The sequence below is a fragment of the Odontomachus brunneus genome, unplaced genomic scaffold (assembly GCF_010583005.1).
Source record: "Odontomachus brunneus isolate Ranch 3 - 2012 unplaced genomic scaffold, Obru_v1 Obru_scaffold_136, whole genome shotgun sequence".
Lineage (NCBI taxonomy): Eukaryota > Metazoa > Arthropoda > Insecta > Hymenoptera > Formicidae > Odontomachus > Odontomachus brunneus.
In genome coordinates, this window is record NW_022639586.1 from 560,657 (window position 1) to 575,083 (window position 14,427).

The window sequence follows — 14,427 nt, forward strand, 5'->3', positions numbered from 1 at the left end:
AGAGAGAGAGAGAGAGAGAGAGAGAGAGAGAGAGAGAGAGAGAGAGAGAGACGTGTCTCTCGTTATACTTTCCAAACAGCGCAAGATCGCGAACACACACGGTATATATTTTTAGATTGTTTCTCAGCGCGAGTATGCAAATACATAGATTCGAGATTGCTCAACGGAGAAGCTACTGTCGAATTAATATCATGAAGGCCGCCATTTCATATTTATTGTCACACATATGCGAGAGAGAGTTATCGTAATAACTATTTTAATGCGCGGCTCGGAGAGAAGCTCGGCTTAATGGATGAGATATTCGCGATAACGACACGTTAATGAATTACCAGTCGTGCGCGACCGTTCGAGACGATGCTCTCGTCGGAGATGCTCTAAAAGATTTTATTAGCATGTTTAATTGACCTCTGTTGAACCGACTCTGTTGAGTTGGCATTACCGATACAGAAAATCCAAATGGGGAGATCAAATCGAAATTCAATGCTAATTAGGTGCTAATTTACTGCTGCATTCTTGATTTTAGTGTTTAAGCAGTTTAGGAGAAATGCTCTTTCAGAAAAGTCTATTATAATTAATACAGCGAGACGTATAATAATAATATATAACAATATATATTCATATAATATGAAATATTATATACGTGATTTTAATTCTTTTGTCACACAGAGGAATGCCGAGTGGACATAAACTGGCTTGATCAGCAAATTTTGCAAAGGCCGCTAAAATTCCTAAACTGATAAACTGTAGCATTAAATTAACATTTAATTAGCACTTAATTCCGACACATTTTTTCATGGGAACTGAGATATCTAATCGTTCGCACGCGTCATCATTTGAACATTCCGCGATACGAAATCGTATTGAATAACAGAATACCTCGTACGGAAGTTATCCTGCGGTGCTCCATGAAATTACAAGCGGAATCGAAGCTGCCATTAAAACGCCCGCAATTTACGCCAGCGTGCCGATGGGGGATCACACGATTACAGGATAAGTGACTTTTAAATATCGTAAACATGAGTTTGCACTCCGCGCCGCGTCGTTTCGCTCGATAGCGATTCGAAAATTAATATTCTCTCTCCTGCCCGCTACTAACGCACTAATGGCAATAAAATGCGCCAGTGTTTAATTGAATAGAGCGTGACAGACGCAAATAGCATTTCTACAATATGCACGCGCGCGTATCCTATTGCGACGATCGCTCGCGTGTGCAGCGGGTCGAATTAATCGGGGACACTTTGCCACCTTTTTCTATGGGTGTTGATCGATTTACTGTTACGATATTAATGAGCGTTGATGGCAGCGCGGAACGCGCGTTTGTAAGTAATAGTGTCAGTAGAGTAGTGTAGCAGCAGCAGTCTTAAATTATTTTGACCTACATGTGACGTCGCAGCTGGAGCGCCGGCGCTTTATTATAGATGGGTGCGGGTATAGGACGAAGGGACACGCCGCTATTGCCGGTTTAATCGACCAACTTTTCTGCCGTTCACCGGCTATATAGCTGCCTGTGACGCGGCGAGGAAGCAGCTTGGACGAAAATTAATGGATCGAGTATACATGCGCATACAGATACGTACTTATGCATTGTTGCACGTAGCCATTCGTGAATTCACATAAATTGCGTCGCGCATTTCCACACAAGCGTGCGGGGGACTCGTATGAACCGGTGGCGGCGGCGGCGGCGCGGGTTGCGGGTTATCGTTTTGCGCGGATCCCGTTACACGGAAGCAAAGTTCGCCGCCAAAAACCGAGAGCTCGCTCGGATGGGCATTTTCGGCGATCGTTTGTTTTCAAAAATGCGCCCGCGGATATGTGGACGGGCGACGCGCGGGGGTGTAAATTCGCTGACCATTCGGTGATTCGTTTTCGAAGTGACCGATTGTAGCTGTCACTTCGGATCGCGAGACTCTGAAAACGGTGCGCGATCGGTGATGCTTTATACCACGGTCTTGACGAGAAACTGCAGCGCAGTTCTCTCTAAAGTACAATCAGTATATATATATATATTTTTTTTTTTATTGAAATGCCATATACTTACACTTGAGTTGATAAGCATAGGCATATTGCAGTCGGCTGAAAATCTCGCTGAAAGGATCACTTAATAGCAGCGACTGTTCCCATCATTGATGCACTTTGCGAATGCAGACAGCGTCATCGCGCACAAAAGGCGCATGAAAGCCATTAATTCCATTGTGACACACTCAGAAAGTTGGATGTGGTATATCGTAGATTTGTGTATTACAGATTTTGCAGTGAAGTCTTGCTTATCCACTTGTCACAATCAGCGAAAAATAAGACGGAGCAACAAAATGGAGACAAAATGGAGTTTTCACTGAAAATCAGTGAATATTCATTAATGATCGGCGAAAAACGGTTCCTTTACCGATTCAATCAGGAAAATGTCTACTGATTCACTTGAAAAGAGCGGATACTTTATCCCGCGGATCTCAATGAAACTATCAACCCAATAATGTTGAGGGCTGGAGTTTGGTGTCGGGGAAGAGAGAGGGAGAGAGAGAAAGAGAGATGGACTCGCGATTGTTGGGGATGTCCAACTGCCGTTCTCCGGCATTCTCCTCGCCTCGCTTTATATTCCTGGCGTAAAAACATACCTTGCGCGTCCCCTTGTCCATTGTGATATTTATGGTTCGGGCCGGGAGGTTAGTTTCGCTCGTTTGCTTCGGGTCGACTCGGTTATTTCTGGCCCCCGCGCGCCAGTGTGTTCAATCCTCGACATCGTCCCCGTCGTTTACCCGGATCTGATAATGGATCGTTGCGTAGGAGTAACCCACGTGTGTGCTTCATCGAAGATCGTGAAATTGCCCTCCGTCTTTAATGAGTTGCGCGCCGCTCATCGACGTATCGTCGACGTCGCGAAACAACGAGAACGCGGCTCGCAGTTCACGCATATGATCAGATTGTAGCGAAATCGAAGCAGAAATATTGTTAACCCTCTACTGTGACTCTGTGAGGTCACAATCCAGTTTCATCATTATTTATCTCCAATATGAATGTTGTTTCCGTCTAGACCGATGTGACGTGAAAGTCACAGTATGGCTATTTTTTTTTAGTACGCTGGCAGCGATAATAACTACCCAACGTGACCTCAAAGTTACAAAGCTATTTTGGGAAAATAAAAAATTAGAAAATATCACCTTATATGTGTCGAGCACTTTAGTTTTAAACATCCTATGCACATGAAAAATTTTTTAAACATGAGAAATTAATTTGGGCAGTAGAGGGTTAAACAATCCACCGCGTACGAACAATGCACCCCCTTTTCCCCGGGTCGCTCAGAGCATCGCGCTTGTAGGAAACGTGTTTTTTTTTTTTTTTATTTCTTTTTAAACGAACCGAGCCGTTGGGCTTCGCGAATAGTTTCGTCGAAGTTCGAGAATCGTACCTCGACTCTCTACCTCGCGGAATGAGAGAAAAATATTTCATTTGCCTCGTCTGAAGGGCCGCGACGGCGGAGCCGACCCTCGGCGATAGCGAGGCAACGTCACTGCGTAATACCCGCCTTATTTATTCTACTTCTCCATTCGAAATTCTAATTTTGTTTAAATAATATCTCTTCTACCTTCCTTTAAGAAAGCATTACCCTGCGAGGATAACTTTAAGCCGGCGTTTTCCTTTTTCTATTTCTCTCTCTCTCTCTCTCTCTCTCTCTCTCTCTCTCTCTCTCTCTCTCTCTCTCTTTCTCCGCCTCTTTCTCGGAAAAAAGCTACGCGCGATTTAACGGATGATTTAAAATCAACCTCTCTCTCGCCGGTTCTTTCCTAATAACCTCGAAGGCTATTTTGTCCTCCGTTTTGATGTGGATAATTTCCCCGGAGCATGGACTTGATTTTGCTGAACGACGTGATTTTAACCGCGCCGCGTCGCTGGTTCTCAACCACTTGTACGCTTGTGAATTTGTGATAATTGGTCGGAACGCGATCCATCATCGTGAGGTGATCTATTTTATCTAAAATACTTGTCAATTTTAATTTCCACAAATGAAGTTAACTCGGAAATCACTCGCGCGACTCGCGATGATCTGCTTCTTCTTTTTCTTCTTATTTCTCATCGGAAGCCGATATTATCGATATATATCTTGGAGTCTCATTTCCTGCGTTTTACCACTTCATTCTGAAGATATTTCGCACACGACGACCTGTGTCGTCAAGCGCGTCGTACACTTCCCAAAACACCATAACCTTCCTCTATCATCTCGCGGAATAAGTACCGTTTTATATAGACTTTAAGAAACGTAATATCCGGTTGTACATTGGCCCCGATTCCACTGACACCTTGAGAAACTTTTATCAGGGAAATAATTTCGTCGGGAACTTCGGTATGAAGTTGCTCTCTTTCTCTCTTTTTCGCGACCTCTCCGAATAACCGTCCGTCCCGAGGAAAGTTCGTCTTGCGTCACCGCCCAGGTAAAAGTTCTTCAAAAGTCTCGCGCGTCCGTGGAAACACGCTTTGGAACTCACGAATTTTGATGGGTGTTATCCGCTGTACGCGCACGCGACACAGCGCGCGCGTACATCCTCGTGATAACGAGCGGAAATTCTCCCGTGCACCGCGATACGAAAAGCCATTTCGCCTTTGCGTCGCTCCGATCGGCAGGACTTGTTTTCATCGCGTAAAAATTTTCACGGACAGTAACGAGCGAGCTCACGATGAGTAATGGCCGGTGGATACTTTCGGCGCGGTAACGCGCCGCGCGAGATATCGATCATTCTCCGGACCACGATTTCCCGAGACCCGCATACACGCCCGGAGGACGCCATGAAACCGCGGTAAACGCGGTTGTTCGCTAATAGATCCACTGGAGAGGGAGAGAGAGAGAGAGAGAGAGAGAATGAGCCAGAGAGAAAAAAGAAAGGGGAAGCGAGCACAAGAGGGGTAAACACGGAATAGAAGCGAGGGCAGGGCGAGAAACTAACGGCCGTGGGCAACGGAACGAGATAGATACGAGAGCCTTCGTGGCGAGAGGAAAGTTGTGAAAAATGGACGACACCAGACCTGACCCCTCTTATCCGCGTACAAACAACCTCCGCGCGTCGGTACCGCATAATCTACCGCCATGAGACGCCGCGTCGTATCCCGGCAGGCTTGATGGTGGCGATGTCTCGGCGTTTTACCTGCGCAGGTGATAGGAAGACGCGCTTTTTTCTCTCTTTCTCTCTCTCTCTCTCTCTCTCTCTATATATATATATATATATATATATATATATATATATATATATATATATATATATATATATATATATCACTCTGTGAGTCGATGTGCGTGCATCTCAAACGTCTGGAACGACAAGTGCGCGCCACGCTACGTAGACAACGCTCAAAGAAGGGTAGACCACAGAAGGAAGCGAAAGTCGGCGGAAGTCGGCGGAGCGAGGACGGAAGAGAGGAACAAGCATAAAAGGCCGCATTCCACCTACGGTCGCGTACTTGTTGACGCGGTTCTCCTTGTCGACGAACTCTTCGTTGTCGTCGTCGTCGTCGGTGACGTCGACGTCGTTGTCGTCGTCACCGTCGTTGTTGCCGCGATTGCACATTACACCACCGCTAGGTATTTCCTATCTACCCTTCACATAGTTCCTCTTCTGGGCATTACTCGACACTTCCTCCGTATCTCGCGCGCTCCCTCTCCTTCATCCTTCCTCCGAATCGTCCCCCGTGTATTATGTTATCTATGTACAAGGTGTCCCTAACCGATTGTATTTCCTTTCAATGATGAACCTTGCGCGGAGTGTGTGCGTATGTGTGTGAAAACGCGGCGCGCTGGTGTCTGACACGCGAAGGGAGGTGATTTTTGAGCGAAAGGAAAGTCAAGTCCACGCGAAGCACTCTCGTCGTCCGCAACTCTCGGCTCTACCTCTGTTTTTCATTCTTGTGCAACCGCGCTCCAAACAAAACAAAAAAATTGTGCGTTTAAAAACGTACGTTTCAGTTGTGCATTTGAAATGTTTATTTCAGCGACCGGCACCGTGAAACGTGCACGATGCGCTTTTTCCCTCCTCGCGTTGCCGCAGTGCTCTCTCACGTGCACGTCCCTTATCCATCAACGGCGCGTGGCTCGTCTATTTGTACTAATAGCGAACAATACTGTATCGCCGTACGTCGCGACGTCACGCTCGCAAGGCGAGCGACAACGCTGGCGCAATTTTTCGCGACGGTATGTTTAACATAAAGCGCGGTTGGTCAGAGACACTCTGTATGTTCGGCAGGCGCGCACGTGTATATGCCGTGGAAGCGTGTGCGTTTACGTGGATGCGGCAAACCGGTACATAACCCTACAGCACGTCTACACGGCTCGTTTACATGTGTTACCGCGGGATTCTCTTCTGCCAGCTGCACAACAATGCGCGATAGCTTCATCAGCAGCAGCAGTAGCAGCAGTAGCAGCAGCACCGGGCACTACCGAGAGGAGAGAAAGAGAGAAACGATGTCAGCATAGCGATACTGCTCGTAGCTTGTCGGCAACGAGCTGTTTTCGAACTAATCGAGCACCTCCAAAAGGACGCTACGTTATCTCCCGGCGAGGTCGTCGCGCTGACGTACGACATCGTCCGACGACGTCGCCGCGGGCCTCTGACTTTGCGAGGCTGATAAAACGTCTACGGACGTCTAAGTTCGCGTAACGCTCCTCTGCATTTTTCTTTTTTTTTTTCTTTCCAAGCTCTCGTCGAGAACGGCACAGCGGAAGAAGAGAAAGAAAGAGAGAGAGAGAGGAGGAGAGAGACCGGAACATTTAATGGGAGCATGATTCGCAGACGGAGAGGACGATCCGGTTCGGACTGTGTCGCCTACGCGAGGTATCGCGCTATGTACTCTCCGGATAAGCCTTTGTGCGAGCCAACAGCCAGGGTGTTCATTTTTGTTGCGTGCGCAAAAACAACGAAAAACGATTTAGCGGACGGGCGAGTAGAGAGCTCTTACCAGAGCGCGCTCTCGGCGAAGGAGATCGTTTGTGACGCTCCGCGCGTTTTTGTCTCATCGCGATTGAAGCGAGAAAGGAAGGGTGAGTCGGGTAAGGAGAGAAAGAGGGGGAAGGGAGAGAGTTTTCTGGGCAGATGGCGCGCGTCGTTTTTGCATAGCGGAAAAATGTTTGGAGGAACTTCATTATCGCGGCAGAGATTACAACGCTTTTAGTCGGCGACGCGACGCTATTTGCCGTCCCGAGCTGTCCTCCCGGCTGTTAATCCGGCGATGACCGCGTCTGATTACTGCGCGAGTTTTTTAGAGCGACGCGCTATGCCGTTGACGCGGTGATTTGTCATTTTCACTCGCGAATCATCCGCTTTGTCAGAAAGTAAAATTGTTAATCAAGAAGGACGACCGGTCGACGCACTCTGACTGAGAGCTCGAGAGCTGACGTTTGCTCGCTCGCTCCCGCACGCGAAAATGAAGCGCCGCGGTCGTCGCCGCTGCCGTCGTCGTCGTCGTCGTCGTCGTCGTCGTCGTCGCACGCATTCTCTCTGTATTCAGCGCATCCGCCGGGGTGTTAAACGATATACCGTAGTGTCTGTCAAAATGACGCATTGCATTTACCTTTGCGAGTACGTGACCAATGACGCGTGACGTAACCCAATCAATTGCTTATCCCCCATTCGTATATTTGCCGATGTATATTAATGCGTTAGTGTACTCGAGTGAGTCGTGATTCTCTCGCAGGGGATGATGGATGGCTCGCGAGCGATGTTATACGACGATACGATCTTGATTAAGCGCTGATGTTTACAAGACAAACCTTAGAAAATACGTCAGCAGCGGGTGCCGCTGTCTCGAGTGGCGCGTAAAAGACGGCAGGAAAAGAGGGCGCGAACGAAAAATGCAAACGAGTCGACGCCGCGAGCGAGGTATTCAGTCGCGATCTCGAAATTAGAATCGCGCGTTCTCTGACGTCCCGATCGCGATGGAATATAATAGCACGTTCTGCCTCTTCCTTTTTCCTGCCGCAATATTGGGAGTTTCTCTCTCTCTTTCTCTCTCTCTCTCTCTCTCTCTCTCTCCTCCCCTCTCTCTCTCTTTCTCTCTCTCTCTCCCTTGACCCAATCCTGACATGAAACAACAAGCGTACAGTGTGCGATGGTCCCACCGCACGAAATTCGCGTGGTACCGCGCGTGTAACGGAAGACACATCGATTTTTCATGAAATCTGTATTTGTTCCACATTCCACCGTGCCGCGATCGGACGTCTGCTCCGTCCGTCGTCCGTCAAAAATGTAATATCCGCCGTACACTTGTCGAAAGGGATGTTTTGTCGGCGTACGCACGCGATGCCGTGTGTACTGCTCTATTAGTCATCGCGCTCTGAAATATTCATACGCCGTTCGGTTATTTGCAATTATCTCCGTTGTGATCTCGTTCGAGGGACGCGGCGCTTGCTGTTCCCGGGAGTGTCGGCTCGTTCCGGAAAAAGTGCAGATACGATTTTTCACGGGAAATACGCGGATACACCGCGTGTGTAGAACATTTCTCGGGATCCGATCGGCATCTGACCTGATTCTCCAAAATAATTGCAGGTTCTGGTTATATTTTTCGTATATTTTCGTGTATTTTTATTTTAAACCTTACAAACATGCGATTCTAAACAGAAAGGTCTTTCCAATATTCTTTCTGCTAATCATTTCACATTGGTTTGCACAAAATGTATGGTAGTCCCAAATAATTTCATTATTCATTAAAATACACTGAAAGTGTTTAAAAAATATATATTTTTATTGTATGGAATTCAGTATGATTCCCCAAAATAATTGTGAGTCTTGGTTAAAAGTGTTATGTTTTAAACGTGCGCGATTGTAAATAGAAAAGTAAGCCAAAGTTTCCCCGATACCTTTTTTGACGTTGAATAAAACGTACGTTGACTTTCCAAATAGTTTCATTATTCAATAAAATATTCAAAATGTTTGAAACCAATTTTTAAAAATTTTTTATTTTATCGAATATAACAGTTGGTGTAAAAGTAGAATTTCTATTTGACACCGTAAAAGTAAACCCACGTTAGCGAGAAAGAAGTTCCCGTAAAGTTTCTGCTATGATTCTGGGCAGAGAAACCATGTTTGGAAGAAGAATGGAGCACCCAATTGGTGTCGCAAATAATTTTGGGGCAAGTTTGAGCATTCTAATCGATATCCACGCTGCATCCGGGAAAATCTTTGGAAATTTCTATGCGCGACACTACCGCGCGTCCTCCTATCTCTCGTGTCTCGCGGGCGTTCGCGACTTTCGAAGCTGAAAGAGGTATTACCGCTATCTCCGAGCCGCGGTTCGGCGCGCCGTTAGCGTTATTCTAATATATTCGCTACGTAAATTCCGACGCTGTAATTCTAAGACTCGAGAAAAAGTAATCCGAGAACGAAAGCTACGCTTCCGCCCCAGCGGCGACGGTAGAAATTTAACGCTCGAAGCAAAACAGCGGGATTTCAACTGCCGTGAAAAACAGCGGGCCCCTGTCTGCCGGGCTCTCCTATAAACAACCATGACGCATTGCGAGGCGCGAATTTATGCGCTCGCGAAATTTTGCGGCTAACTCGTATAAATTCGTCGGATAATGCAATTACGCGCTATATTATTTGCATTCACGCGCGCGTTAGGGGGACGTCGGCGTGATTCAAGCGCGCATCCCGTAAATCCCGCGCACCTCGCGCGCGATTCCCACGACGATCAATAACTCCTGTTAACATCCTGGAGTTCGGCGGAAATAAAGGAACGGCCGTACGTATGTACGTACGTGCGAACAAACGAACGATCGTTTAATTGGCGAGCCAACATTGGCGTTTCTCGCTCGCGCGGCCAAACCGTCCGGTTCAGGGGATTTTCAATCGGCATCATGATTTGCCTCTCTTATATTTTTAGTGCTTTAGTCGCCGAAAGAGAGTGGGTTATACACCGCTCATAACGCAACCGTCGTCACGTCCCCGGGCAGTCGAGCACGCGGACCGGATATCTATCGGTGGCCGGCGTGGTTCGTTCTCTCTGTCTCTCCTCTCTTTCGCCCGTTATTGCGGGCTCCGAAATTATTCGTAATGGGATTTAATCGGATTAGTACGCGAGAGCGTGCGTCACACGTTGCACGTTGCGACGGCTAACGACCGATACATACCAATTTATTCGATAACAGCCACCGCCTGGAATTTCTCTCTGCCGACGAAAGCGACGTACGTCTCGTTACGCGTTTGCACGGTTTATCGACGATTACGCTCTCCCGCGGAGAGCCCTTTCGCGCACATATCCATATACACTCGCCGCGCTCCCGAGCTGTTAATCGTTCGATCGCCTTATATGGAGTTATAGTTTAAGCCGATGCCCAACCGGCGCGTCAGCCGGTCGGTCTTCTCTCCCGCCCGGTCTCGCGAGGCGCTCTCGTATAGCGCCTTTTTATTGCCAGCTGATGACGCCTTAAAAGCGCGCGCGGATAATAATACACGGATACCGCGTACGCCACCGCCTCCCTTTTCGCCGTGCCGCTTTACCCGCCTCACCCAGCCGGGACGGCGCTTTTTGTCGCGCCAACATCCACCTCGTCTTCGTTACGTCGCCGTGCTCTCGTCGTTGTCTCGTCGCGGTCGTCACCCGTGGCCGGTTACAGCCCACGGTTTTCGTAATCGCTCGAACCGGACCTGACGCACCGGCTCGATCGCACGCAGGAAGGACGAAAGGGAAGGGAGAGCAAGAGAGTCAGAGGGAGACAGATGCCGCGCATTCGATTCGAATATTCGAGGATACCGTTAGCTCGTTCGAGCCGATTATCAATGCTGCCGGCTTCCAATCTACCATCAACCGACCCAATTAAACGGCGTTGTTAATGAGCGGAGAACGGTGCTTGCCGTGCTTGCGACACAGCGTGTTCTACGAGTAGCTTCCGTTGAACGCGCAGCTCTGTAAACCGAGAATGTATTATGCGAGCGAGACGTCAGAAAAGGGCGTACACGCTCTGAGGAGCGCGCAGGATAGGGTTAAGCGTTCCTGTAAATCAAGACGCAGGCTAACGCGTGCGGCTATTAGAAGCTGGATTCGTTGCAACTGAAAGTGCTCATTACGGGGAAAAAATACGACAACAATTACGGCTGTCAGTGTCTTAATAAGGGCGACGAGTGTCGTCGTAAAGGCGATAAAAAGCGCAGGACTCGCGCAATGCCGCTGAACTCTCTTGCGCTTCAGCGCGACTGACCGCGCGCTGATGAAAATTATTATGTAGCACGGACTAATTATTATTAATTACTCCCCGTCCCGCGCAGCACGTAGTGCTCTCAGTAAATTTCTTGCAGCGGAATTTTACTCGGAAAGCAGACTCAGTTGGATTCGAATAATTTTTCGCTCATGTTCGGAGTAAATTCTATTCCATAAAGTCGTCGAGTAAACATTTGCGCTGGACATTGAAGAGCGAATCTCACGATATACTCTACATGTCACGTAGAAGAACATATTCACTCTAATCGGCTGAAACATTCGCTCATACGAGTCAAAGGGTTAAGCTCGAGCGAAGCTCTTGCAATCCCGAGTGAAAACCGTTTTTCGTTCATTTTGAGTGGGATTCCGCTCCAAGAAGTGGAAGGATTGTTGATGAAGAACTTTTCTACGCGAGATAGCTCTCCCCGTTCTTCGCGGCGAACTAATAGATTTCAACTTAAGCGCCGCGAATCCATTTAATTATTCGCGACACGGACGCCGCGCGAAGATCCACGAAATCGCGGTTTCCCGCGCGCCGCCGGTATCGCGTGATGATGTATTCGGGGCCGTAGCTCCGTATCTCCTTCGAAATAATTCCTCGTCGTCGCTCGGCGGTGTAAGTTATGCGGCCGCTCGTGTGCGCCGCGCCCAAGAATTATGTTAACAATGCCATTAAGGCTCGCGTTACGCCGCTAGAAGCGTCATATTTTTTATTTCCTCTCCCGCTCCTCTCCCGCGAGGCCCATGCCGCCGTCCGATAGTCGAAAGGGGAAGGAGGAAAGGCTATACGCGCGCGAGGGAGACGAGGATGCGGTGGAGGGATGCGCGCCGGCTACTCGAAAATTGCAGTCACAATTCTTCGCGAGACAGATATTACCGCACTTGCTGAAACGTTTCCGTGGCGGCGCGCCTTCAATTACGCAAAATGCATTTAAGCCCGATACACCTGCTGGTGGAGAACGTTGCAACGTCGTGACGCAGCGTGATGCAGCGGATACATTTGCGATCCTGATCACCGAATTATTCGCATTTGATGCAACCACGTCGTCTCTCTTTCTGTCTTTTGCTCTCCCCTACCTCTTTCTCTTTTCCTTTCGTGGCAGAAACCCGTCCAACGACGGGATGATCTCTTCTCTTTCTCTCTCCTCGCGGCATCATGAAAATTTTCCCCGTATACGCAGCCGTAAACCTCGCCGCCGCCGTTGTTCCTTTTCGCCAGTGTTTTTATCTCTTCGTCATCAACACCGGTGAGACAACGTCGTTGCCATATCGTGTCGTATAGTCGCACGCTAAGACTACATCATGGATTCGAATTGGATAGACGATTGATACGACGTCGGCGCGAACGGAACCGGTTGTTCAGGAAAGTTTTTGTATTTTATGAAACGAATAATTCTCGCATCGATGTTTTTACGAGTTTCGAACGGATTATGCGTGCGTGGGATTAGCTGTCGAAACGACGTGAGTTTGGAACTGCGGCGGTGGCACAAATTATTCTCTGTTTTATATGCGCTTGTGTATCTGAGGGCATCTAATGGGAAGAGATAGAGGAAGAGAAATGGCACGCGTCCAAGTTTAAAAATTGCGGTGCCCTGCAGTCGCAAAGTGGAAAGTCGTGCAGTTATTAATAGCAAGTATTAACATAATTATTAATGCTCCTGAAAATCTCAGGAATATTTGCTTAAAAGACGACACTCGTCATGACGGTTGTTGGCATAACCTCATAGTCTACATTAATGAAGAAAAGAGAACTGTTTCTTGCTCAGAAGCTTCTCATAAAACACATCATGCGCGTTTTATTTTACGGTGAGGTAAGAACATTTCCCACAGTCTGGTGCTAAACGTTTAGAATTCGAGAGACAAAATATACGAAGCACGAAGCATCGATTCTGCAATCTGTGTCGAAATTGCGATCGCCTATCTCATGTGTGAGCGTTCGCGCGCGCGCGTACGACGGGACTGAAACTATACATGGATGTAAAAGATACGCGTATTACTAAAGGTGCCGGGTATAAATTTTATGCTGTCGTAGCAGAAGCCATCGGGGCCCATACAACTTTGTACATGCATAAACCGAGTACTTCCACGATCTTAAAACGTGCCTCATAACCCATAGGACCTTTTTATGAAATACCGCCGCGAAAAAGCTTTACCTCGCGGGGCTTGTACGTGACCGAAACGGCAGGCACGGAAATGCAGTTCACATCACTCGAAGAACACCTCGAATAACTTTATGCATATGTTAGTAAACTGACACGTGACCCGGTCAGAAGGCGCTTCAGACGTTGTGCTTTCGTGTCAAATTATAGTTTCGCCGCGCCTCCCATCATTTATTTTTGTTACGCTCTCAAGTGTCTCTTGTCAAAATTGCACGCGTCTCTTTATATCGCGGTTATTAATTAATACGTAACGGCGACAACGGATTACGAAATGTCAGGCCAACCGATCCGTGCGTTTTTCGAGGACATTTCGTTGCCCGGGAGAAGTAAATCATCCGGATCCCCGGATATGGACGAACGGACATCCTAAGCCCTCTGAGAAATGGTCCCGGTGCTTTCACTTTCATTTTTTTCGCGGAAATGGCATCGCACAGCCGCGAAACGTGCGTGAGACGGCGTAACAATCCGATTAGTTTTTCCCACGAAAACGACTGGAATTCCGTCATTTCTTGCGTGTCAGCGGCGTCTTTTTCCTCTCTCTCTCTCTTCCCCCCCCCCTCACCTTTTTTCTCTCGCTGTCTCATTTCGCGTGTCTATCCGACACCATTTCCGTTTGATTTTCACGATGGGAATATGGAGCGTGTTTACACGCTCTCGAGATCCGACTTTCGCATGATCGAAAACTCGAATAACATCCCTATTCTCCCCGTCAGCCGCGCCGCGGAATATATTCCGCGAAAGTTAAATCCGCCCGGCCGCGTAAAAAGGCCGTTACACGAGATGATGTCTGCGCCGGGACTGTCGGGACGTTAAAGGGTTAACGAGAGTCGACTGCTTAGCATAAAAGACGCCGTCATTCGCCGCGCGTCGTGCCACGTAGAACGCGGCAGGCACGGAGACAGAGACGCCGGGGATGAAGACAACGGGTGTAAAGATGTTCTGATGCTTATAAGGAGGAGACGTCGCGCAAAAGACGGCGAGCTTCCCGACAAAACGAAATGTTTCGCGCGGTGATCCCGGCGCCGCTGATATCGCTACGAGACGTAGAACAGTGGCGAGGAGGTATCCAACGGGAGCGAAGCGGCGGGCCGCGGCCCTT

The 14,427-nt window shown here is 48.2% G+C and overlaps 3 protein-coding genes across 6 annotated transcripts in view; 2 read left to right on the plus strand and 1 right to left on the minus strand.

The window, feature by feature from the left end:
• Positions 1 to 7,368, plus strand: part of LOC116850198 — a 143,964-nt gene extending 136,596 nt beyond the window's left edge. Inside the window, exon 3 of the mRNA XM_032828187.1 lies at positions 6,677 to 7,368. Within this exon, the coding sequence (XP_032684078.1) occupies positions 6,677 to 6,763 (87 nt within the window). The 3' untranslated portion in view covers positions 6,764 to 7,368. The remainder of the gene's footprint in view (positions 1 to 6,676) is intronic.
• Positions 1 to 14,427, plus strand: part of LOC116850194 (autophagy-related protein 16-1) — a 510,030-nt gene that overhangs the window by 320,359 nt on the left and 175,244 nt on the right. The window lies entirely within an intron of this gene.
• Positions 1 to 14,427, minus strand: part of LOC116850193 — a 240,188-nt gene that overhangs the window by 119,971 nt on the left and 105,790 nt on the right. The window lies entirely within an intron of this gene.